Source organism: Anopheles coluzzii, chromosome 3, assembly GCF_943734685.1.
Source record: "Anopheles coluzzii chromosome 3, AcolN3, whole genome shotgun sequence".
NCBI lineage: Eukaryota > Metazoa > Arthropoda > Insecta > Diptera > Culicidae > Anopheles > Anopheles coluzzii.
Window position 1 is genome coordinate 3,356,743 of NC_064671.1, and position 26,290 is coordinate 3,383,032.

The window sequence follows — 26,290 nt, forward strand, 5'->3', positions numbered from 1 at the left end:
TTCCGCGAGGAAACATAAACTTCCTTTCATAGCGTAATGAGTGACAAGCGACAGGAGGGTGAGAGTAGCACGCGGATGGACGTGAAAGGTTACCCTCAAATATAGGGCACATACGATAAGATGGATAATTATGGTTTAATGTTGCCCTGTTCATCCCAAATATGAAAGCAATAAAAATAGAAAACAATGCATAAACAGTTGAAACATAAACAACAACAAATGGAACAACATTTCACGGAGGCGGCGTGTGCCAAGAGGCGCGTGCACCTTGGGCAAAAAACCAAGTGAAACATTGAACTGATACGAATAAATACTTTTTGCACGCGATTGACCGCCAGTGAAGCACGATCATCTTATGCGATCGTGCCAGCGAGGTATCTGCACCGTCCCATCTTCCACGCCTGCAGGACAGACTCTTCTCCCCTCGTATGCGAGGTGGTGCTGGTTTCTGGTGCTTTTTTCTACTTCCCCGGCTTAAATTGTGCCCGTGCCAATTCGCACTTAATTATTTAATTCACGGTTAACTGCACATCGTTGTTGTTTTTTTTATTATTAAATCCTCAGGCTCATTATATTTTCCCTTTGAGCACAAATATTACACTTTCGGTTTGAGGTACGCGGTGGCGATCACTCTTCTTTGTGAGCTATGTTCGTTGGTGTTATTGTTCGTGTAAGATTTTGTTGCTCTTGCTCAATCTGTGGCTTGTTGCAGATCGTGTTGATTTGCTTTTCTTTTTTCTTTTTTTTTGCGAAGCTGTTTTTGGGAACGATCATTGTTGGTGTACGCGATCTGTGTGTTGTCGTTGTTGTTGGACGCACAAGGAAACATTCTCGCGCTTTCCCTTTTCGACGTTCTGCTGGCGGCACATCAACCTCAAGCTGGGCCCCCTGGGGTCGATCCCCAGGATCAGCCGATCTTGTTGCAAAGGGAGTTTGTACGGGTGTTTCGCACGCAACACGTTTTCCCGATGTTGCAAGGGAGCTAAACAGATCCCCAGCCCATTTCACCGAACGATGCGCAGGCGCTAACTAATTGTTTGAAGCCAGCGGAATGATCTTTCTTAAAAAGGGACACAAGAAAAATAGATACCAACGATCGAAATAAGATCTATCAGCAACTATAAAATAAATATATTATCAAGGCTGTATGAAATAATGATTTAAATATATTTTATTATATTTCTTTTGCACTTGATTGGTTTTATAAAGAATTTCTTATTTAACCGCTGGTACTGAGGTCAATATTAATAAAATTCGATACGTATGCGGTGATGCAGAAGCCCATTACACTAACGACTCCTTTCAAAGCGTAATCGTAACAGAAGTCTTTTTTTGTATAAAAGCTTCATTCTAAGAAAATAAATGTTTTAAATTGCAGATTTATTGCAGATCTGATCAAAAACACATTGTAATACACTCAAAAAAGGGGTGGGAAAATGGGATGGGATATTATTAGGCAGATATTTCTATACTCTACATTCAACAATCAACAAAATCATCTTCGATCTCTTATCGCGGAATATTGGTTGTCTTCATGCAAACTAAAAGTAACATTAAAACATAAATCAATGAGTACAGACCCCCTCTATTTCGGGTCAACGGTAACATGAAAGGCATGATTATCGGGACGCTTTTGGCGCCAAAAAAGCCTCCCAACGCATGGGGACGGGGAAGGCGGAAGGGGATGATCCCACTTGCCCTCCCCCCCACCCTCTCTTCATCCATAAGCGAACATCGCTCGACCGACCGGATGCCGACGGACACTGCGCCGACTCGGCAATATCCGGGCCAAGGTGTCGCGCAACACGCTTTTATCAGCGTGCAACATGGGGCCGGGAGTTTTTAATAAAGGGGACCACCTCGCGGTACCGGTTAAGATTGTTTTAGTCTTCGACGGAAGTTGGTTTAGACAAGTAATAGTCCACACTCACTTTCCCTTAGTTATTCTAGCCTACGCGTTTAGCCTATCATAGCGTAGCAGTTTGCTGTTTGGTGTGGTTTGTTTGCTAAGCTTGTGTGGTTTTAAGTGTACCTTTCCTTTGCGAAGCAATAGTGCGCATTCTGTGTTGTTTAAACTAAGTGTTCAAAATCTAAAGATCGCAAAAAAAAACCATCAGAAACGGAACTGAGCAAGCGATCGAAAATAAACAATTCAAACTGCCACTAGCCTTGTGAGAGTTTGTACCAAGGCACGGCAAACCGATCCTGTTGGGACCTCAGGCGGATCCCGTTGCGCCGTATCTGTTCTGTGTGCACTCTTTGTGTGTGTTTGGGTGTTTGTGTCTCTGTGTGTCTGTGTGCTTGTACATGTGTGTGTGTGTAGGTGGTCGATCCGTGTGCTCCGTAATTCACAGAACTCTGGTTCAACACTGTGTGCGGAAAGGGGATTCGGAAAGAACAAAATCACACACACCCGCAGCAGGGAAAAGCAATCCAACATAGTGGAAAATTCCGTGCTTTCTGCCATCCTTTCACCTGTACAAGCACACGCGCTTCCTTCCTTTCATCGTACCCTCATTCCGCTATTGCTCATCTGGTGGTGCCTTCGTTGAGGAGTAATCTCTTCGAAAGACCACATATCCAAGTAATAATGGGGGGCCAGTGGATATAGAGGAAGGGATATCAATTATTCACCTAAGTGCTAATGATCCTAATAAACCCATAATACTTCCAAAATTTCTAACCGCGTGCCAAGGGCAGGAAAGGTTCCTTTGTTCGGTGAAAAAGTATAATTAATGATCAGCCAAGTATCTTGAAGAGCGATTCCCAAAACGGTTCCATCGCTGAAAGGGGCTTTAGCACGCATGAACGACCAGAGAGAAAATGGGAACAATTAGTGTTCATGTACATCACTTTACAGCGTGAGCATGTGTAACAACAACACTCTTCTTGCGATGTGTGCATGATTATGAATGTGAAAATGGTAGATTTTGGGTTATGATTCCTCCTTCCGACTGTACCTGTGTGTATGTGTATATCTTAACTCTATGCATCTAATCCATTTCCTCTATGTCGCTAACGTACGTGATTGATATTACGCTTTCTCTCTGCTTGTCTAATAATAGGCTTTTTGCTAATATGTTTCTTCCTACGATCAAGCACTGTAAGGTCTAACAAATTCGATTTTTTTTATCTTCTCTTCAACTCTTTCCCGTCGTCGGTGTGTCGTCTATCTGTAGTTAGTTTCAGATTAGGATCTAAATTCCAAACACAAAACCAAAATCAAAATGAGCTACTCGTGGGATCAGCGCGTCGAATTCATCGTCCGTCACATGTATGGTAAGTGTCTAGACTCTAAAAAATATAATTCGTAAAGCTTTTTTATTGTACAAATTGTAAATGGCTCAACATTTATGGCAATATATTTTGCTATTCACCCTTCTGGGAAAGCTCCTTTTGCTCGGCATGCGCTCGGCAAAGCCTCAACCCCAATCCCGAGCAAACCGATACGATCATCATCTTCTCTGTTGGGGGAGGATTATTCTTGCAGATTATTAATTATTCTTTCAACATAAAAAAATCCGTCCGGTGTCCGGTGCGATATGCGTTATAATTAGGAGCATAATAGCGCGGATCACGGGCCATTCTACGGCGACACAGAAAAAAAGAAAGATAAAAGAGCTCTTTGCGACTTACTTCGTTTTTTGTTTCGCACAAGATGGTACTTAAAAAGACCTCTTTTGCTATTGTGTGCACATTCCGTAAAATGGCCATCCCCGCGCACTCCGAACGGGGACCAGAATTTGTTCTAAAATTAAAATATTAAATTGTGTACATTTCGAAACACCAACCCCCGCTCTGCTGCTGCTGCTGCTGCTGCTTGGGTGTAACATTCTACTCAAGAACGCAAAATAAGCCGTTTGCCAAAAACGGGCAGAGCGCGGAAAGAGATAGTAAGAAGATTAGAACAAGATTAATTTAATACAATGAGGAAACAAAAGAAAAAATGTGCACGAAAAAGTGAACATTTCCCAGCTACCCTCACTCAGGGTCTGCGCACTATGTTGGGGGGGTTGGGGGAGGGGGAGAGGAACAATGGGGAGGACAGAGAGAGACTAAAACGTTGCCGGGTGAAAAGTGAACAAAATGTTGCTAATTTTAATTTTGCCGGGCAACCAATTATTTTTATAATCGCAGCCACAGCGACATACCTGGGCGTGCTTACTATTGAGGCCCCCGGCGGCACGCCTCGAACGTGTTAGACCTGCAAATCCTAGGAAAAGCTTTCTCCCTCTCTATCTTTGCTGGCACTTCCCGGTGCGAGGTCTGCAATTGTTGTGCACGGGACCCACAATTAATACCCGACCGGCACACACACACACACGCAGGGGGGTAGATGAGTCTCTTTCGCCTTCTAACGTTAAACCATCCGATTCAGTTTCATTCTCCCCCTCCCCTCTTTTTTTTTGCTTTTTTTGTGCCAATCCAACAGGAATTACAACGCAATGAACTCCCCCCCCCCCCCCCCTCTGTCACGGGGGTATATCGTACTCCGCTGGGCGGACTATTTTTAGCAGCATCTTAATTCTAGTCTTTATGGCAAGGCCACTCACAATTGCCATCGAATGCGTTGGATTGTGAGCGGGCCGCAACCTACATCGTCGACCGGGCCCCGCATACATTTGGGCGTACCTTCTTTTTTTTCTTCAACCGTACTTTCGGTTAGACCACACACAAACATGCCCCCTCGCACGGCTAAATAAAACGGTTTATTACATGCCATTTCGCTGAGGTACTAAACCGATTATTCATCGTGACATATTTGCAGAATCGAACGGGCGCACTTTGAAGTCGTGCGAGAGTGCTTTGTTTGTGATATTTTGCTAAATGATGTTGTTATTTGTAAACCCAACGCTCAATTCCAAACATTTTGGGCTAAATTTGGGACCCTTGCTTGCTTGCTTCGTTCGATTAAAACCTTACCTCATTGCCACAGTCTGCATGCACGATGATGCACAGCTGATATGCTACGCGAAGTGTTATTCATGAGTGTGGAAGGTTAGCTGCAGGTTTTTTGCTCAGGTTGCTGGCTCCCTTATTATTGCAATCGTGATCGCTTGTGCACGAACATGTTCGATTAGCTAATTTTTTTGCTGAAAAAAAAGAAGATGTTGATTAGTTTCGCCCCAATCAAAAAGGGTCATTTGCCTTGCATTTCAAAACATATCGGACAGATTGTTTAATGCTAATTTATACTAACCTCGCCGACGCACGCAACCAAACCATCAGCCACCAGGCGGCTCCATGAGATGCAAGCAGTAACGGGTTCGCGTTCACGCCGCAACCTATGTTCAATGTGTTTTTTAATTTAATTAGCACATTTCCTCTGCTAGTCACCGAAAGCGAAATCTTACCGCAACAACCACACCAATTACAATGCCATTTGTTTTTTTGGGGGACTTTCAAACCGCTCGCCGTCCCATTTGCCGAAGGTGAGATCGTATTGAAGGGTAAGCAGCAGCAGCGCTCGAGAAGCACAAATGTTGCACAAACTCTCGTTACATCCTGCGCTGAGTTTCCCAAACACCTGTTGAGTGTCCGAAAGTACTTTTTCCTTCACTTTCTGCGCGCGCGTGTGTGTGTGTGTGTTTGTATTCAACTCGGTCTGCAACATGCCGCCCGAGAAGAAAAAGGTCCCCGACGAGCATCGTTACGTGCGGTACGACCTTCGGCATTTAGGCACGTACCAGCAACAGTAGCAACAGCAGAACCGGCACGTGCGAACTAGTACAAGTGCTCCGACATCATAAGCAAGCAGTAATGAAAGCATATCTGCAATTGTTTCCTAATCTTTCTAATGGCATAAGGATTAGCCGTTTCATTTTCCGAACCAGCACACCAAGCACACAGCAGTGGATCAGCTGAAGCCTCCGCGCTGGAAAAGAACGAATCGTTTTCTTTGAGCTGCAAAAGAGCCATCACTCAAATCGATCCCTTTTGAAAATCAAAGAGCGCTTCATTTTCCCCCGGTCTGGCCACGAAGCATACCTTCGTGCATGATTGGCATGACGTTTAGTTGCCCGGAGACGGGACAATGTTAAGCCTGCCGGATATTAACCACGCTACACGATGCGGTCAGCAAGCAGCAGCAGCTCAAAACTGACAAGGTAAACGGCACCACCAGCAGCACCATTTGCCATACATCCGGTCGAATAAGAAGGGCCCGAACGGTGGGCGGGCTATTGACTGAGGGCAGCAAACCCGCTAGTTTGCCACTTGGATGCCTCGAATCCCTTGCGCCTTAGCAAGACGCACCCGTTGCTTGTCGTCGTCGCTTTTCGACCTTTGACTTTTAACCGATTCCGAGAGCCACTTTACCCCCCCCCCCCCCCCCCCGCTAGCTCTCTGTCTCTCTCCCTCCTGTGTACCGCGAGAGCACCCAGGGATGAGGGAAAAACTGTTTGCACGCGAAAAGCCCGCAGGATTCGTTCCACCGCTACGAGCATTTCGGAGGCTTTTTGCTATTTCTGTTTCTTTGGGGAGCCCTCTCTGTGTTTAACCCCCGATGGCAAGGTTTCGGGTTTTGTACGGGCTGTACCGAACTACCGCGAAGGTACGAGAGCGAACGGCGGACGGGTGGTACGAAGAATTTTTCGCTTCTATGACATCGCGAGACTCTGGGCCTTTTTGGGGAGGCCACGATTGGGCGCTGGTTGTTTTAGGATAAATCGTTCATCGCGGTGAAGCCGGGGCTTGAAAGCTGCCTGGGACGGAAAGGTAGACACCGCTGCACGGTACGTGCTCTTTCACTCTCTCTCTCTTTGGTCACATTCTAAGAAGTGAAAATTTTCAACTGCTTGAAGTTAATCACGGTAGCATACTTTTGCAGCAGAAGAAATGAGCTTATTTCGGACCAGTCACAGACAAACTTCCTTCTTCGTGGGATGCTGCTCTGTTACTGTACGGCTGGTCACTAGAGAATGCCGGAGGCACGCAGATCCTCAGAATACAAGGGATTTTGCTTGAACCGTGCATGTTCACGTCTTCCCACGAATAGAGGACACGGTTTCCTGTCATTCCTGTCGCAAACCGCACAGCACAATGCTACAATGAAACAAAAGAGTGTGGTGAGAGATACAGTACAATAATCTTCAATTTACCGCCTCTTGACCATGGGGAATGGAACCATAGCGATACCCAATTATCTTACTCGCCTCGGAAGCAGTGAAGCACAACCGTTTCAACCTTCCCGGTTAGCCATTGACCAGTCCATTCGGTCCATTTCCGCACCTCCACACCCGAGAACTCTTTGATCGTCCACGGTATACGGAGCGTCGGTAGATTATTTACGACTACAGTACCACTTCTTACGCGAAAACAACAACAATTGGAAAACCGTCCCATTCCTCCTCTTTGTCGATGAAGTATCTTTTCTTTGATATCTGAAACCGACAAGAAACGTAGACGGGGGGGCTATGGACACGCGTCAATGCAACGGCACGAGCTTCAGAAACGGAGAGTGAGAAAGAGGGCGTGCGGCTTGATTTCATTCCCTGCTTCTCTTCCGCTCTGCCTCGCAATCACGACGCCCCGTCGGAAAGATAGGAAAAAGCCGTGACTAATGCGTAGCTTAATCGCGGTTTACGTACAATTTCCGACAGCAATTTCCTTCGCTACGACGCGGTGTGAATGTGTACGTGCGAACAGCGGAGTTGGCTTAATCCAACTAATTAAATACGTGCGCAGCATAAGGCCACCCAGCGGAGCAATCCTTTTTCGCATCAAGGAATGCAGAAAAGACAGCAAAACTGGACCTTCTTATCTCCCCAAACTCCAAGACATGCGGCACACACAGCCCGGATAAGGTGTATGCATACAGTTTTCAGCGGTTTCATCTGCTCCAGAACGGTCGTTGTTTTTTTTTTGTGTGCAATGGGTAATTAAATTCTGGCAAGTACAAAATGGTTTTAAACACTTTCGGAACAAACACTGTGGCAACTGTTCCGTACCCGAACCATCATGATGTGATAAGTTGTCGAACCTCTTTTTTGGTCGGGGCTCTTCACCTCAACCTCTGTGTCTTCCGAGCAAGTAATTTAGCGGAAAAGGAAAAACCATTTACCGGTTTGACTGCTGAAATTGAACTAACCAAAAAAAAAGACACAAAAAATTATTCAGATAGTTCCGGAGGCCATTTCCAGAAAGCTGGTGCTCACTTTGACTGGCTTCCCACTGGCACAGAGAGTGTTGGCAGTGCACAAAATTTGTACAAAATTCAATTAAAAAAGTTTTACCCATAACGGGTCAGCATTGGGCCAAAAAGAGAGAGAAAGAGAGAGAGAGAGAGAGAAAGATAGAGAGAGAAAGAGAGAGAGAGAAACAGACGGACAGAGTTCGACGACAGCTTGTCGAAAGAGTTCCCACTTCAACAGAGTCTTCAGTGGATTGTAATTCGTAATCTAATGAAAACCTCAGCGTGCCACACAAAAACCGGACAGCGATGGTTCCGATAATTGGTTCAAAGATATTTGTTCTACCACTGTTTTCAATATCGCCAGGAACGTATGAACGAAAATAAAAAAAAAATGTCTGAAACTAGAAAAAACCGGCACAGGAACGAACCTCGAACAATACTTTCCAGGGAACTCTAGCGACCGAACTCAAATGATGCCGCCGACTTGCGAATGGACTTCAAAGTGTTCGATAGAAGCCCTTTTCCACGCATACACACGCACGGACACAGACACATTTTTGACAGTTTGAATAAATTGAATCAAATTATCGCTTGCTGCGATGGAAGCAAAAGTGCTGAACCGAAGCGTGTTAATAACGATTCCACCATCTTTTTTCCGCATGACGACATCACCATCAGTTCAGAGGGCGCCGTCGTCTGTGTAGCCTTGGAGCGGACTGAATTTGATCAGTCTTCGAGTATTTGATCGCTTGCGAATATTTTGCCCCGCTTCCGAAATGGCCGGGGCATCAAAAACTCGTTAAATAAGCTCTTGTTTACGCATAAAACTGTGACAAAATGGCTACCCTATCTCTTCGGGTGCCTCATTACGGAGAAAGGCTGTTAAGAAGCTATCGCGAAGTTTGGCAGCGATGTGTCGTCTCTTCGGCGGATGGCATATTATCGAACAACGAACATTCCGAACAACACAAAACTCGCAGCACGCTTTCCTCCGGCAAGCCATCCGTCATTTTATTACGAGCTCGTTAAGAGAGTTCGGGGAAGAATTTAAAGCAAAACGAAGAATCGAATTTCAGAGACATTTTATTGCGTTCAAGCGCCGAACGAAGAGCGATATACGAAGAAACGGCGAAATGATGCAATCGCTATCGCTCCTAATCGAACGATTCGCGAATCACTGTTTAATATCCTTACCGATAAGACGCCAACGATTGAAACGAGTCAATTTGTACCGAAGTTCTCCACTCTAAGCTCATTCTCCCATTACCTTTCCCTCTTTACAGACATTGACAACAATGGCTTCCTGGACAACAACGATTTCCAGTGCATGGCCCTCCGTGCCACCGTCATCGAAGGCAAGGGCGAAATCAACCCGGCCCGTCTGAACGAATACAAGTTCATCATGAAGTCGCTCTGGGATGAGATCTCCGCCCTTGCCGATTTCGATAAGGTAAGTTTCGGCAGCAGTTTGAACCGACAGGCAAACAAACAAACACGCAGCAAGCAAACCGTTCACACCTCATCCGTGCACCCGGCCGTTGCAGCCATTCGCAGCTCATTATATCATTCCCATTCCGACAACCTGTTGCGTTCGGGAAAAAGTGTGTGCGTTTCGTGAGGTGTTTTGTCCCCCCCCCCTCCCCTTCTTACATGCACGCCACACCATATTGAAGGAAAAAAAAACCCCAGTGAAACGAAGGAGAAACCCGCGCGAACCGCAAATAAAAACCATATCTTAATAGAAAGTTTGCCAAGCATGAACATGAACCATCCGGTTGTCATGCAAACGTGCTTTCCGGTTGAACACGCTCCACACCAGCCGATGGTTGCTAATGCTACCGCCGGGAGGTGGTGGCGATCGGTTCGGAAAAACAGGCACCCCATCCCGTCCAGTGGAAACTATAGTTTGTTATATTTCTTTGCCTCCCTCGGGGGAACTCACCCACGGAGTGAGTGGACGACAGTGCGCGCCTGCCATTGTTTCCCTTGTGTTGTTGTGTTGCTGCTTCTTGCGTGCGTTGTTGCTCGTCGCTTGCTGTGTTCGTGCAATGTTTAACCATTTTTTTGCTTGGTACCGGTGCGCTCGAAGGCGTGGAAAAAGTCATCTTTAACTTTCCATAAGCCTCACGAAACAACGAGCAACAGCAACAGCAAAAAGCGCGACTCGACTTTCACTGAATCCGGTGGTTCTTCCATTCGATTGTGTTCGCTCGACCTCTCGACCTCCACGTCCCACATCACTCCCCTTCCTTCAAGCTCCTACGTGTTCTGTCTGTACCGGTGTTTATTTAACCTGTACTATATCCCTCTCCCGGTACATACCTCCTACCTTTTCACCTTCAGCGACCAATGTACAACTCGCAAGATACTTTAAATAACCTCGACAGGCAGGCCGCCGCGCGCCGAACAACATTCTCCCCGTTTAAGCGCACCATTGCCGGATCGGTAATTGATCTTGGCGAATGTTTTACGGGTACGAGAAATAATTATCGAACCATTGGCAAATAGGTACATGCCGTCGCCATCCTTGCGGCTCCGCGGCTCGAGGGCGCGCACACTAGCGATTGCTGCGTACGGCGCCGTAATCGCAAGTTCTCGTGCGTTTCGCTGTGTTGCGGTGCTGCAGGTATTGCGATTTTTCTTACGCTCTTCTTTGGTGCAGACTTTTCTTTTCCACCCCCTCCTGGGGCAAACCCACTCTCGATCTGTTCTATTCTTGTTTGCTTCCAATTAACCCGCCAGGCTCTGCAAGACATCCCTCTAATTGTGGACCCTTTTTAAGGTTAATTATTTATAATTACCATGGAATGGGATCGAAATTCATATCCGATTCTTGCTTCAAATTAAATGAAATTGAAGCAAAATTATTGTACATTATGTCAATAATAATTAGAAGCTAACAGTTATCAAATGCTGTAGATCATATATTTAAACAGAATATTTCATGCCAAATTCCTTTTCTTCCGATGCCCCTGTAATGCCTCGTAGGTGATCATTCTGACCAGTGTTTATTTATTTTGCATCGCTCAATGAGTACACAACATAAAACAAAATTACCCATCAAACGTATATCGAGGGTAGTAAAGCGCCTAGACTTCTTGGCACGCATCCACTGGATCTGCCTCCCCAAAAACGGTTCTCGTGGCATTCTCATTTACATTCTACGAAATTTAATTGTCTCAGTTAGTTGAGAAGCTAAGCAGCTGAAGCGAAGCATTTTAGCAAAACCTTCGTTCCGATTTGCTGCAACTGCTGAATGCACCACACCCTAAACCTCGGAATAAGCTTCAGCGCTAAAACCACTTATCACAGTGCGTCTGACAGCGCTGTTATGCATCTTTTAGCCTGTACCTGTACATGTCCACGTTCGCTGGGCACACCACAAGTCGAGTCAGAAACGGTGGTCTGACCCCTTCTGCCGCTGGAGTTGTTTGCAGACAACGTCCAACGACCCATTACAGCCACTATGCCAAAACCATTACCACCACCAGACCTCATTGCAAGACACACGCACACAGGCACCGTCCCAATAAACAACCCCATCTCCAACAAACGACCGATCTATCTACGTGTGCGTGTGTGCTATAAACCGATAGCTTCTGTTCCCTGCGAACCGTGTCTTTTGCACAGTAATTTAACTCTACTTTTCTGCTCTTCCCTCTTTCTCCCATTTACAGGATGGCAAAATCACCACCGACGAATTCAAACAGGCCGTCAAGCAGACCTGCGTTGGCAAGCCCTACTCCGAATTCCCGAAGGTAAGTGTAACTTTGGAAAGGAAAGAAATATCCTTCCCACACACAAAAAAGTGCGCTGGAGCCGCTTCGCAAAGATGGATGAATGTTTGATAACCGTAACTGATAGGCCGGCAATATATAGGCACACCTCGGAAGCGTAGTTCTTTATGTCCTTTTTTTTGTTTTCCATCTTTCGTTCTTTTTTTCTTCCTTCACCGGAAACTTTGAGCAAAAGGCATCGCCTTTTCTCGAGAGGGGAGCTTCACGTTAAAAACAAAACCCAAAATATTTTGTTGTGTCATTTTTTGCCAGCTCTGCACCAGCTTGTGTAGAGAGAGATCTTTTCCATCCTGTTTTTTTTTTGTTTCTTTTCTCAAGCGACAAATGTTTGAGTTTAATTTGTGCCCCTTGCCACTGGTGTTTCGCATTCGCTCTGTGCGTCGCTTGCGAGCGGAAATCGGGACATTAGGGTACGGCAAACACACATTTCAACAACTGAGATGTTGCTTCCTTGGGTTCACAAGGCTCCCTCCTCCTCTAGCTTCCCCCTGGCAACTGTTTTTCTCCCTTTTCTGTTTCCATCTATCAAGTACGAAACGAAGCGAAGAAAACGCCATAAATATTTGATCGACTTTGACTCGACTGTCACAAAACCAGTCTGATGATCCTCCCGTCGTCGTCGGGGCGCGCACATCCGTTCGTTCATTCGCACATTACCTTTCGCTTCAATTTTAATGAATAGCTTCAGCTTTTAGCCCGGACCGACTGGGTGGTGGGAATGATAGCCTGAACCCGGGCATTAAAGCGACTCACTCACGGTCACCTACAACTCCGAACCAACGGGACGGCGACCATGATTTCTCTGGCAAATGGATTCCGCATGGCAATGGTTTTATTTTGCACAAGCAAATTTGCATAGAACTATCGCCGTTTTGAGTACTTTTCTGAGGTCCCCGCCGAGTCTAACTAGCGCTACTTTCACCTTTTGTGCGCCATCGTACAGGTGCGCAAAGGCTATTGTTTTACTATTCCAACACAATCCAGTGGGGAGCAGTAGTTTGATTAAACAATGCTCACACTACCCCATGGCCTTTGGCGTTTGCGCTGAAACACGCACACACACACACAGGGAAGTGGTACATTTTTGACAAATTGCTTTCTAACAGAAACTTTCACCGCTAGTCAGTATGTAATCCACACACGCTCGTCCGTTTTGGTTGTGGCTAATTTGGAAGCGTGGTTGAAACGGCAATTCGACACTCGCTAGCCGTGTAACCATCGGGTTCCATCAGCTCGAATCGATGCATCCATCCATCAACTTGACAACCTCGTCTAATTGGGATAAGTTACTTCACTACACACACGCGCCATGACAATTGCACAAATTACAGACCATTTGCTCTCTCTTCCCGCTGCGGGCAGGATACGAACAACGGTGGTTGAATTTCGAAACGCCTAATCCAGCAAACCAGCTGGGGTCGTCCGTCTTTGGGCGTATTGGCGGCATGAGTGTTCAACCACCGCTTTCCGCAATGATTTCGTTCCGAGTTGGGAGCTGGATATGGGATCGAATGCCTAACCGCCACAGCTGGTCGGGAATGGAGCCGGAGATGGATGAATGTACCAACATTGTACCAGAGCAGGAGGGGGAGAAAGAAACGCCCCGGACAAACCGATACGACGGCACACATAAAGTCTGGCCCAGAGTGCAGACAAACCGCACCCGGCAAAGTTTAAAATAACACGCTTCCAATAACAGGCTCAAACTCACGCGTTTACCTTTAGCTGCCATCTGCCTACAGCACATGCACAAAGTTTTCCTCGCGCAAACAGAGAGAGCGAGAGAGAGAGAGACGGCGGAGGATGCTCTTACCGGAAGTTTGGTTTTCGGTTAGTGTGCGAATGGAAGCACACGAGAAGAAGAGCACACAGAGCGGAAGAGCGGCAAAGAGATACCGGAGCTGTATCGATACAAGAACTTGTAAATCAGCGTGTTTTGCCATTTAGCTGCCGCTCAGTGCCGCTCGTGCAAATGTGTCCCGCGAAGTGGCAGATGGAAATTAATTCCAGCACGACGACCACGACGACGGGACCAGACCCGGGAGCGATTTGTTGTTTTATGCAAATGCACTCGTGTATTTGATTGCTGAGTGATTAAATTGCTGTATTATGGACAGTATTTAGAGCAACGGGCAAGGCTCTACCGCGGACCCAAGACCGTCGGTTTAGTTGGTCGTTTGGCCGGTTGTTATCATTCAACCACACACACACACAGAGCTAAACTTTTATTTCCACACGGCGAATTCTCCTTCACTAAACCGATTCCGTTTTACCCGGCGGTGGGATTTACTGCGATATTCGGTTTCACATTTCGATCGGTTTGTTTACCCGGATCAGACTCATTCAAAGCTATAACCGTTCGTCACGCGAGTCGAGTCGGACTTCGACAGGGCCCGGGGGAGGGGGTGGTATAGGAAACCTCCAAGAGGCGGCGGATGCCGTCCTTAACCATTTGGCTTCGGCATAAAGGGGGCACCGTAAAATTTGATATTTTATTAAACTGTTTGTATAATCGACTTCACGGCGGGTATGGGGCAGCGGTGTTCGACCCGGAATAGAGTCATGTTTTTTTTTTTTTTTGCCTCCAAACCGGCCTCCATTTGTCGTCGAAAGGAAAATCCAGATGGAGACGCATGGTGGTTTTTGGTTTTGGTTGAATGTTTTTTCTCATTGTTCTACGACCTTAATGGCCATGCCTTAACATGAAAAGCAGAGCCGAAAGAAGAGTTTTTTGGATTGGATTGTTTGTGCATAATGTGGATTACAACAGGATTCGACTCCTCAATCCAATAAGAGATGCAGAGTAATCTTTTACCACGGAAGAAGCGAAACAACTCGTAGGCGACCCCTACTGCTGTTAATCAATCATTTTGTGGCAAGTTGTCGGGAGTGAAGCATATGTTAACTCGTCCACCCACCACACACACACAGTTCCCCCAGTTTGTCACCATTTGCTCTGGCGGTGCTCATTCTTCGACTAATTAACGATCAAAATGTAAACGATTCGTTCTTCTCTGCACAATCCACACAACAACAACACCATCAATAACAAAAAATGATCACCCGAGGAAGAATACTACACCCGATTTTCCTCCCCGGTCGGGCTGCGGCCCAGAGAGTTCGTGTAAGGATGGCTTTTTTAATGAAGGTGAGCTAAAAATATGTCGACGCGTTTTGTCACACACGCACGCGACGCGAAGCGATCGACGCTCCCAGTACTCGGAAATTTGGGTGAATTCTTCCGTGTTCTCAAAAGCCAAAAACAACAACAGCAAACCGAAATCAAAAACACGACATCATGCCCATGCCATGCCACCCTGTGGGCCACCGCATCAGGTGCGTACGTGTTATGTCGGTTGATTTTCGAAAGAGCCTTTTAAATTTAAACACAAACGACACAGAAGCGAAACCGAAGCCGCCGGGCCGGGCCTCCTCAGTTGACGCCGCCCCGCCAAACAACAAACAGTGGGAAACATCTTACTCATAATAGAATGTCACCGGTATTAAGGTTCATCGCTCGCTTGAAGATTGAGCAAGAGGAGGAGGAGGAGCAGGAGGAAGAGCATGATGAAAAAGGAGGAGGGCACCCGGAAAGCGAAAGTGTAGAATGCATTATTATTATGTGCCTGTGGGTGGAAACGAAGAAAGAAACGCGAAGGAACCGCAAAGGTTTGTCGACACCAACGCCGCCACCACCGCACAGCAGCAACAAACATTCGGGGCCGGCGTCAGTAGATAAATTAAAATTTATGATGCTTCGCGTGCTTCCCTCCCCACCCACCGAGTGCCAGATGAAATGATGAAAACGACATTAACACGACCGATCGTCGCATTTAACATCATTTCACAATAGAGCTGTTCAGAGGTGAAAGAAATAGTATCACGACCGCAAAAGAGCATGGAGTACACATGGGCGCGATAAAGCTAGCAACACAAATTGCACTTTTTGTTCTAGTTTTCTGCTCAAATTCCGCCAATTCGATGTACGGCATGGCAAGGCTAATTTCTCGCAAGGTCGCTAAAATTAATCGCCTCACCCTGATCACTTCTAACGCGATCACAGACCACTGGTAAAGAGCACAGGAAAGGGTCGCATCTACGCTACTAAAATACGTATAAATAACCAACCAAGACAAAAACACGCTCCTCCACTGCCCCTGCGTGTTTTTGGCGTCCGACACAGTCCGGCACACAAACAACAGTGGAGGGATCATAAATCAGTGGAACGAACACGCTCAGCGTTCTTAGCGCGCTGTTGTTTAGCGAACACTAGTGTGCCCGGGGACCATAGCCGGTGACGCTTTGCAATGTGAAGAATGAAAACATAACCAGGACGTACTGGTTTTGCGGGGCGCCGCCAGAAGGGTCCAGAAGTAGACACAGCTACAGTACGACACCAACCCGATGGAGCAGCAGATCGGTCGGTTGAGGATCTCCCGTAGGGCCTGTAGGGAACGGAACGGAATTTTAATTTGTTCTACCGGGCAAGTGACTCTTTTGTCGTCGTCGTTCTCGTTCCAAAAAGCAAGGCTTGTGTAGGTTCAAAAAATGGCCCAAGGCTGCTTAAGCGCCACACTGTCCGTGTCCAGCGGCGAGCAGGAGCAGCAGGTCCAATTGCATTCGACCATAAATTCAATGGACAATGAATGATGCCAGCAACAAGCCCAATGAGGGCGCTGTATAGCGCTACCATACCCCGTGGGGCAGCTTCGTCGGGGCGGCCGTTGAACGGGCTTTCTTTGGAACGGTCGCCCACGAGGGTCACCGCCGCCGCAGGAGAAGAAGTGAATCGTAATTTTGGTTTAAAACCTGAAACAAACTCCGTTTCCATTAGCCCAGTTTTCTTATAGTATTCCGGCCAACGCTCACACACCGCCAGCGCTATTAGCAAAAGGGTCGGCTTTAAAAACACATGCACACAAATCGCACAGCGAATGCATAGCGAGACGAAGAAGTTCGATGTCTCATGCGCCATGGGACACACATTAAATGGTGCAAAATTCCTTTCTTGGCCCAAGAACGAACGCAATGCGGAAGCGCACCGTTTAGAATGGCAAATTGATTGCATTGCAATTGGAATGTTGCTGGCCCCGATGCGATGCATGCTTTGTGGGGCGGATTAGGATTTTGTGCAGAATTGTCTAGTTATTCCTCCTTCTAGCCATGCTCATCTTTGATGTCTCTCCCTCTCGAGAAGAAAAAAAAACTCGAATGTCCACACATTATTCCGCAGTTCCGAGTATGCATCGAACAGGAATGGGAGGCGGCTTTGGCAACCTGTGCTGATGCCAATAATGTGAGGAATGATGTTTTTCTAAATCCCATCCATTTGTAGAGCAATGGTTCTCTACATGAGGCTCAGCGCAATTGGAACGTGAACAAACCAGACATTAGAAATGTAAATACGGCCACATTTTACGCATCGAAAGTGATACCATCCGCCAGTTCATACGACGGTTTCTTATGCCTCAATGGAATCACAGAGCTCAAATTAATAAGCTCCTATTTTTACGGTTATTAAACAACATCCTCTCTTTTTGAGCGTACGCAACATGTCGCGAAACTTATCGCAATCACCCATGCACCAAAATTCCGTTCACGTTAACTAATTTATCATATTTTTTTTTTTGCTTTCCCCTTCTAGGTAAGTGATCGTTTTGCAACAATGTGTTAGATGTACGGGTGGAGTACAAAGGGGAGAAAGAGATAGAGAGATAGACCAACGAAGCATGAAGGTAAGGTGGCGAAAGTACCCAATGCTCGTGCTCTGCATCGAGGCATACATTCGGAGGGTTAAGTTTATTTTACAAACGTTTGGCCTCCACTCCACCCTTTTCCCACCGAATGGATCGTTCAAGTGTGAGGAATCGTGCGAAACATCTTCATACGCTCATGCTTGGCTTGGCGCCCCAGGGACCCGCCGTACCGCGTCCCGTGCGCTCTGTGTGGTGGTATTAAATGTAAAGTAAATATAGCAAACGCAGCAATTTTATTGTTCCACGCATTCGCTCGCTCTCGGTAGAACTTAACCCAGCCCCCAACAACATGGATGGCTGTCACGGCAGATGATGAGGAATGTGCAAGTGTGTGTATTTGTGGGGGAATTTACTTCACAAAACTCAACCGCCAGAGCCATGCATGCACTTTGATGATGCTGCCGCCGGTTAATAATGAAAGTGTTCCATGAACTTATCATAATTCTAGGGGGAAAAAAGTACATTTACCTTACTGATACACCGATGGCGCAATTAAGTGAAACTTGCTTTGCACCGTTTTCCCAAGCAATAAATGCATTCCGCATGGAAGTGTGTACCAAATGTGGTACTGTCATTGGTATTCACAATTGATCCAAGCATATTCGTTTCCATTATTGCTGCTGATGGATTTTAATACCTATAAATTAATTCTAAAATAGTTAAACAATTATTAAAAATGTCAATTATCGTAAAAGTAACCGCTTTTGAGTACTACTTCCCTAGGTGAGTCAGGGAAAGAGTAAATCAATGTAGACATTTTATGAGTTTTCCAATGCATCCAACCAAACACGAAAACAGTTACATATTAAATCGCATCGCTCTTCATCGATCGGCATTTTTATCCCTCTTTCGCAAAACCATACTTCAAAGCTTGTTTGTTCGATTGTCGTTTCGATTTGGCCCGATTTTGTCTGTCGATGTTTGCAGATGTAGTTTATGAGTATTTGTTAACCGAAGCCCATATGATACGTACGTAGAGCGAAACATGGCGCTTTAGGTTTAGGAACACATGTAGCTAAACAGCCCCAAAAGCCCTGATATAAACTGGTTACAGCTTTTATTTTATATCTACTTTGCGGTTCGCAATGAATACCGACCCTGTCCACATTATTGTGTCAGAAAATGGAGACGAAAAGACATTTACACTCACCCTAGTTTTGCGTTGGGCTGTCGCGCCGCCGATGGGATTTATTCACACACTTTCACTGCAATCAACGGCGGGGATATCTGCGCGCTCATCAATCCGGGGGTGATTTTGTGGCCGCTTATCGGTTCGATAGCACGATAGACCGCCGACGCCATGAGGCTTCTCGACGAAAGGCCTCAACCACGCCACGTCGAGTAGCGGTGGCTTTTCTCGTCGCCTCGTAGCCTGCCTGCCTGCCTGCCGACGAACCACTCACTCAAATTGGTTTGACCATAAACGTTAATGCCGAGGCTTCACCCGTGTGACACAATGGAGCGACCGAGCTGCTGCTGCTGTTGTGGCACATAATTAAAAGTGGCTGCGGCAGTGGTTCGCAGCGATCGATGAATAGCAAAGCGGCCACATGGAGGAAAAGTGAATTTAGCCAAGTTTGTAGATATTAAAGGCTTTGACAAATTTATTTTACCACCTAAAATGCTCTCATTATTTCGGTCAACGGTCGTATCTGCATTTTCATTTCTCGTGCAAGCACAGTCAGCTCATTGAATATTCTGTCGGGCAGGATATTTCAGTGTAAAGAATACATAAAAAGTAAATAAATCGTCTAAGACTTTCACAACTAGCTGCTAAATAACTCACTTACGTTAGACGGCCATGCCTGCGTAATGCTAATTAGTAAGAAATGTCTGCTCTATTTCAAAGCGTAATAGGAGTAATGGAAAAAAATTCACTTTAAAGTGTAGAATGCAATGTCATGATAACCTAGTGAAGTAATTCAAATTTTACAAAATGTCACAGTTAGGTACAGTTCGTGATCGCTGTGAAATTTAGTCCTTTTTCAAAATAGATGTGCACGTCATAGGTCAATGGCTTTGCCATTCGTTATCTATCTCTCTATGAGTTCTCTTAATAAAAAAAACTACGATACTACTGCTGCCACTTATTTTTTACACCTGAATGTGTTCACTGTATCGCCCTTTTTCCGTTATACATCGTTCTGTAGGCGATGAAGGCCTTCATTGATGCCCACTACAAGATGATGGACATCAACAACGACGGTCTGGTCAGCATAGAGGAGTACCGTTACAACTGCATCACCCGTCTGGCTGTTGATGACATCAAGCTGGTCGATGATTCCTACAACAACCTGGTCAGCGTAAGTATCCTTGTCGGCTAGAATATATGAACGAATTGGGATTTGCTGGAATGAGTCAAGAAAAAGCACTAGAAGTATGTATCTTCCATTTTCCACTAAATGTAATGTGTTTGTTTCGTTTCGATTTGCCAACAACAGGAGGAGGACAACAAGAAGGGTGGCATCACCCTGGAGAGATACCAGGAGCTGTACGCGCAGTTCATGGGCAACGAGAACGCCAAGTGCCCGGCCATCTACCTGTACGGCCCAATTCCGGAATAAATTTTTGTTCCACCAACAACTAATACCCATCATCAGCTCAAAAGATCAACATCAGCATCTTCGGCACATCCACCCATAGAGTAGAGGCAAGAGACCACCACCACCACCACCATTTTAGACATTTATGCTTAGATAAGCTAAGACGTTGTGTGTACCCCCGTCAGGATGCACCGTTGCTCGATCCTACCATCCTGCGAGCGGCTGTGTATCCTGAACGACAGCACACTATTACAATACAATATGAACGGCAATGAACAACTGAAACACAACCAGGAATATAGCAACGGAAAATGGTAGCGAAGGTACACGCAGCACCAAAACAATAACAGCACAGCCAAAAAAGCACCATCCATTTTGAGAGGAAACCTCAAATCGCGCCGTGTCTAAATCAACTTCTATCCATCTACGTTCCATCTGGTAGATTCGAATACTAAAACATCTCACCATCGGACGGCAGGGGTTTACAGCTACGCGATTTTCTCTTGATTGGGAGCGTGTGCCCAAAACTGGTTTGTTTAAGCATAGATGGAGCAGAGATCTGTAGAATCCCCGCGCGAAACACGCGTTCCTTGCACCAGTTGCCATCGAACGCCGTCGTTTGGCCGGAAGGTTAGGCATGTGAAGACTTCAAGTTATATATGACGGTTAATGCATATAGACCAAAGAAAAACCAAATACCAACAAAAACATCCACTATGAGAGAGAGAGAGAGATAAGGAAGAAATCAAAACCAGCTTTTTTCCCCCGTTTACATGGAAAAGAAACAAAACGGAATGGATTTTTCATAATAAAACAATTCATCTACCAACCAAGATCACGCGGATATATGAAGCCTCAACTAAATTCTCGTAAAAGAAACTACTCTATTGCCTTGAGATTCGAATGAGCCCCACCACCACCACCACCACCACCATCCGTTTAATTCAGTGGTCGAACTATCAACACACTTGCAACAAACAAATAAATAACACAACAGCCTAACAAAACGCTACCGGATAAACTCAACACAGGCCAGTTTCTCTCAAATATTATAACCCAATAACAGAACGCTCTTTTCTTACCATCGATTACCAGCAGCAACAGCAAAACCCCCGAGGAGCCAATGGATGTTTTCGTCCAGTTGAGACGTTAGGGCAGAGGGAAGAGCCCTTCTCTTAACGTCTACCTAAAGCACTGTTGTTCGTGTCTGCCAGGATACTTGCACGGTGAGGACTCTTCTCTCTGCCCAATTTCGCGTTTTCGTCTTCAACTGAGTTCGAGGCAGCTGTTGGACATCAGGGGGATTGTGCTGTTGCCGCCACGTTCTAAGTACTTGAGAGCTACTACGTCCATTTTACTTTTGATCGAAATGGGCGATAAATCAGCCTGATCAAAACAGAATAGCATCCAAAGTACAAGATCCTTAGCCGTTCAGTAGAATGGGATGAACACCAACATCCAATTCCTTCCACATTCCATTCTGCTTGGATGCTACAATGGAAGGACCAACTACTTTTTACCCAAACTATCCCGAAAGACATCTTTCCCCTGGGGAGTTCTGTCGCAAAACAACAGGGACGAAATGAGAGCTATCATATTTTACTATTATTTCGTTTTTGGTTTGATCCAGTGTGATCGAGCTTCTAGAGATCACACTTGTGTGTACATAGTACAGCCAACTTTCCTTACACTGCGTGTAGCGTGTAGTGGATGGGAGGGTTTTTCCCATACAACCTACCAGAAAAACGGTCACATATTTTTTGTGTGTTCCCTTTTCTTCTGGAGCTGGTAGCTTGCGGGGGAAAAACAACACACACCCATGCGACTTGCAAACCACGCTATACGCTACATTTAATTTTTTCTCTTTGCATAAACTATATTAACCACACAACTAGTTTGTTTATCAAACCGAGAAATTCAGCATAAGAAAAGCTTTTACGTTGTACTACTATACTCTGTGTAACACTGTTTACTACTTAACGCGATTCTGCTACTAACCTCCATATTAGCACGTAGATGGTTTTTAGTGTTTACGGTGTTTTCAGTGTTGATTCTTACTCATTCACACGTTCAAACAAACCCAACCCCTCAACAAGTATACGGGGATGTTGTGAATGATAATAGTCCAGGTAAAAAGCAAAAAATACAAAAAAAAAGAAAATCAAACACCTACACTACTACACACGACAAACAGCAACAAAATGCCCACAACAACGTACTAATGTATACAGTACGCGATATCGTTTTACTCTTTAATGTTTATAGTTAATCTTGTTTGGTTTGAACATTACTCGTTTTTTGCTACTCTTACATATTGTTATATTATTCACTCACTAGGTTATAGACAAGCAACACAGAAAAAAACATATTATACTATAATCTAAGCATTGAAATAGCTAAGTGTGTTAGAAAACTGTTATAGATGATACGTTTTTTTCGCCCTTAAGAAATATTTCTCGCCTCCTTCTTTGAAAGTTTGACAACTATGAAACAGTAATGGGGCGGTTACACCTCGCACAACACCAGAGGTTGTTCCGCGGCCGCCCAAAATACCATCCAGAATCTCACCCAACATCGAGATTGACTACTAAAAAAAAAACAAGAAACATCTTTTTTCTATGAGGTTATGTCATAATGTTCGTTTGTAATACCATTCAATTATACCATCTTTGAGGAATAGAATAGAAAAGCAGTAACATCAACGACAGCAGGAAGAATATATTGAAATAAACATAATAATACCATGCTTTTACCATTAACATCGGTAGGCGTAAAAGCACATCGAGATAGGGATATATAGATTGAGAGACAGAGACAGAAAGAGTGAGCAGAAGCAGATCCAAAGGCAGATAGCACACGCGCAAAACGCGTGAAAACTTTAACACCATCATTACAACTAACTAAACTGCAAAGTCGCGATTGGAAATGCAAAAGCCCCCAGAAACAATCCGTCAATAAACAGCTGATAACGGAAACCAAAAAACCCAACATCTCAACAGCAGCACTCCATCTGTGTGCCCTTCAATGGCAGTATCCCCCTGCTGCTACTACTACTTCCTAGTACTACTATTTTTATGCCAAGAAAGATGATAAGCCGGCAGATATCCTTCCATGGAGAACATCTTCGATGTTTAACGAATGAAAAGGCTCGCAGAGAATCCTTCCACTATTACGAAGAGTGATTTTTTGTTTGTATTGCTGATATAGATTTTATCCCGTCACTTCGTATACTTTGAGTAGTTTAGCTTCTTTTATGCTGTTTGCATTTCCCATTCCATCGACCATGATTCCAATCAAAGTTGATGATTGAAAACCTAGCGAAAGAAATCTAGTGCTTAGTTCCATGTTTGATGCATCTCATTACCAGCAGCATAGGGAGTACATTTCCCACAAAACCTTGAAAACCTTGTTTGTTAACAACTTCCCTTTTTTGCTCGGCAAAAATTCGTTTAAATATTATCATCATTTTGCATAGTGCGACGGATTGGCAAACGGAGTGAGACTCTTTGAAACATGCAAGATTTTTTTGTTTTTCACACGCGACATTCACACATACCCGGCACATTTTGTGGTAAAAGATCGTCCAATTGATGTCAAAGATGAAGCTTTAAAAATTCGACAAAAAGTCATTTAAATTAAATAGAGGAAACAGAGGAAAAATATGATGAAGCATGCCAAAGCAACACAACCAACAGCACAGATGTCTGTTTTATTTCAAGATCGATGCTAACCGAACCTAGGGAAGAGTAGATGCAAATGTCGTTTAGGGTCAAAGTTCAAAGAAGAAGGACGAGGATCATTGAAGTTTGGAAATTCAACATCGAAGAGCACACAACAACCAAACAACAACAGTTAAACCATTACACGACCATTAATCTACAAAGGAATAGAGTGAGATTAGGCGTATCAACCTCGCCCATGACTTTAGATACAATCTCACCAACATCAATTATTCCCAAACATCGCGATCTCACTAACACTTTGTTTGCATCTACTCTCACCTAAATTACCTTAAATCCAGCCGCTCCTAAGTGCAGTGTAAGTATTACTACGTCAAAAGGAAAGAAATTATCTCAAAATATGCACTCACCAGGACAGTTTTACAGCTCACTGATGACTTTCGACACCGTTTTGATGTGTGGTGTTGTTTTCTTTTTGATTCTGTTTTTTCTTCTGTTCCGAAACGACCTTTATGCCAAACATTTGCACCATCTGTTCGCAGGTATTGCGAGTAATACGCTCCACAATACCATTCTTTTGCACGTGGGGTATGCGGGAATACAGTTCCTCATAATCGAAACCTCGCGCCAGTGCGTTGCGTATCTCTTCCATCACAGGGAAATGGCCCTCTTCTATGCAAAAGAAGCTGTAAATGCAACAAGTACGGCTTAGAACGGCTTGATCAACTGCAAACCAGTAACTTCCTCTTACCTTGGATACCTTTCGTTGTAGGTATGCTTCTTCTTGCGATACTCATCCTTCTGAGGGTGTGCAATATGCATTTTAAAACAAGAAGAAAACACACTTTTTCATTACTACTTCCCAACCGAACATGACTTCAAGTCATACTTACGCTCTTGGAGAGATAGGTACTGCCGGTCCACTGGGCAGATACTATTGAAGCAAACTTTTCATTCAGCCAGGCTCCGTTAAACTGTTTCAAAATAATGTCCAAAATATTGAGCTGCAAAGAAAGGGCCGTTAAATCCGTAGTATATCTTCGACTCTCAAGGGTTCCCTCAGCTATCACACCTTATTGTTGATGCACATTATATAGGCAGGTTGTTGCGAAACGAAATTAATAAGCCTCGTTAGCCTGTCGGACTCTGCCCTCGTCCACACGCCTCCTTTCGGGATTAAACAGGCCAAGGAGGCTCGAACTGCCTGCGCCGGTACAGTGCCGAACGAGGTGGCCAAAAACTTCAAATGTCTATAATCCACCAGCTCCGTCAAGCCCGTATCGATGAAGTGCACCTTCACGCGGGTCCCGATCAGTGGTCCCACGATTCTTCCCCGCTGCCAGACTTCCTCATACAGCACGGCACAGTACAGCCCGTGCTGCACCTTACTCGTCTCCAGGCGCCATCGATCGGATGCGATATGGTTATAGCATTCGTTCAGCTCGTCGTACAACTTTTCGACCAACGGCTCCTGGGCGGCGCTACGCAACCACAGCCGGTTGGGATTGAGCATGTGCAGGACCCGTACGTTTGTGATCTCTCGCTCCACGAAGTAACTGAGCACGTCGACTTTGGGAATGGTTCGCGATAGACCCATTACTTCCGAGGGCATGTCCAGCATGTTGATCCAATCCCACACGCTGCTGCACGGTTTCGTTGAAGCAATGCTGCCATCGACATGTTCACAGGATTCCTCCATAACCGCCGTGACGGGTTCTGCTTTTTTCACAGTAGGTTCTTTTGGCGCAGTGGGTTCTTCTTTCGCAATAGTTCCTTTTGTCGCAGGAAGTTCTTTTGTCGCAGTAAGTTCTTCTTTCGCACTAGATCCTTTTGTCGCAGCTGGTACTGGTTTCGCAGGAGTTACTTTCACCTTCTCTACAGGAGCTATCTTCAGCGTAGACTGCGAAGGCTGTTTAGGAGACCGATTATCGTGACCGCTGTGTCCGTTCAAATTTTTAGCTCCCATTGGCAGTGCAACACGTGCTTTACTGTGATTTTGTACCCATCCTGCACCACCAGATGAACTAGCTCTCGGTTTTTGCGCACTATTATAGTTATTGTTCTTAACGTCTTGTATTTCTGGCACCCGAAAGGTGGCTGAGCAGTGTTTTTGTATGTTTTCTTTGAAACTCACATGCAACTGGCGCCCCTTTCGTTGGCCAGACCTTCGGGTGTTCTGCAGCAATTGTTCCACGTGGGCCACGGCCGGAGTGGAAACGTACTTAACCATTGTACGTCCGTTGGCACTGTAAACCTAATTAACAGGGACGAATTAGGTATATTTAAAAGAACGTTTCTGGTTGAGTATCACATGCGCCACGTACCTGCACCGTATCCGTTAAGCAGCACAACAGATGATAAACGCTCGAGTAACCGAGCC

The 26,290-nt window shown here is 45.3% G+C and overlaps 3 protein-coding genes across 3 annotated transcripts; 1 reads left to right on the plus strand and 2 right to left on the minus strand.

The window, feature by feature from the left end:
- The first annotated feature begins 1,834 nt into the window (after positions 1-1,834).
- LOC120956470 (sarcoplasmic calcium-binding protein 1) lies at positions 1,835-21,065 on the plus strand. Its single transcript, XM_040377951.2, has 6 exons — positions 1,835-1,913; positions 3,180-3,279; positions 9,418-9,584; positions 11,812-11,892; positions 19,838-19,990; positions 20,129-21,065. Exons 2-6 carry the CDS (start codon positions 3,228-3,230, stop codon positions 20,249-20,251), a joined length of 576 nt encoding a protein of 191 aa, XP_040233885.1. The 5' UTR covers positions 1,835-1,913; positions 3,180-3,227; the 3' UTR covers positions 20,252-21,065.
- LOC120956471 (uncharacterized) lies at positions 19,963-24,783 on the minus strand. The gene is made up of 3 exons (XM_040377952.2): positions 24,662-24,783; positions 24,321-24,596; positions 19,963-20,035 (listed from the first exon to the last, which is right to left on the minus strand). The coding sequence occupies exons 1-2, from the start codon at positions 24,730-24,732 to the stop codon at positions 24,338-24,340; spliced, it is 330 nt and encodes a 109-aa protein (XP_040233886.2). The 5' UTR covers positions 24,733-24,783; the 3' UTR covers positions 19,963-20,035; positions 24,321-24,337.
- Positions 24,756-26,230, minus strand: LOC120956469 (tudor and KH domain-containing protein-like). Its single transcript, XM_040377950.2, has 2 exons — positions 24,983-26,230; positions 24,756-24,914 (listed from the first exon to the last, which is right to left on the minus strand). The coding sequence occupies exons 1-2, from the start codon at positions 26,138-26,140 to the stop codon at positions 24,789-24,791; spliced, it is 1,284 nt and encodes a 427-aa protein (XP_040233884.2). The 5' UTR covers positions 26,141-26,230; the 3' UTR covers positions 24,756-24,788.
- Between the last annotated feature and the right edge of the window lie 60 nt (positions 26,231-26,290).

What these genes read in the sequence shown, in the direction of transcription:
- LOC120956470 (XM_040377951.2), top strand. Translation starts at nt 3,228, where the DNA reads ATGAGCTACTCGTGGGATCAGCGCGTCGAATTCATCGTCCGTCACATG. An exon ending in CCTACTCCGAATTCCCGAAG is followed by an intron (nt 11,893 to 19,837) that starts GTAAGTGTAACT and finishes ATCGTTCTGTAG; the next exon opens with GCGATGAAGGCCTTCATTGA. An exon ending in CCTACAACAACCTGGTCAGC is followed by an intron (nt 19,991 to 20,128) that starts GTAAGTATCCTT and finishes TGCCAACAACAG; the next exon opens with GAGGAGGACAACAAGAAGGG.
- LOC120956471 (XM_040377952.2), bottom strand. Translation starts at nt 24,732, where the DNA reads ATGCATATTGCACACCCTCAGAAGGATGAGTATCGCAAGAAGAAGCAT. An exon ending in TACAACGAAAGGTATCCAAG is followed by an intron (nt 24,597 to 24,661) that starts GTAAGAGGAAGT and finishes TTGCATTTACAG; the next exon opens with CTTCTTTTGCATAGAAGAGG.
- LOC120956469 (XM_040377950.2), bottom strand. Translation starts at nt 26,140, where the DNA reads ATGGTTAAGTACGTTTCCACTCCGGCCGTGGCCCACGTGGAACAATTG. An exon ending in TAATGTGCATCAACAATAAG is followed by an intron (nt 24,915 to 24,982) that starts GTGTGATAGCTG and finishes CTTTCTTTGCAG; the next exon opens with CTCAATATTTTGGACATTAT.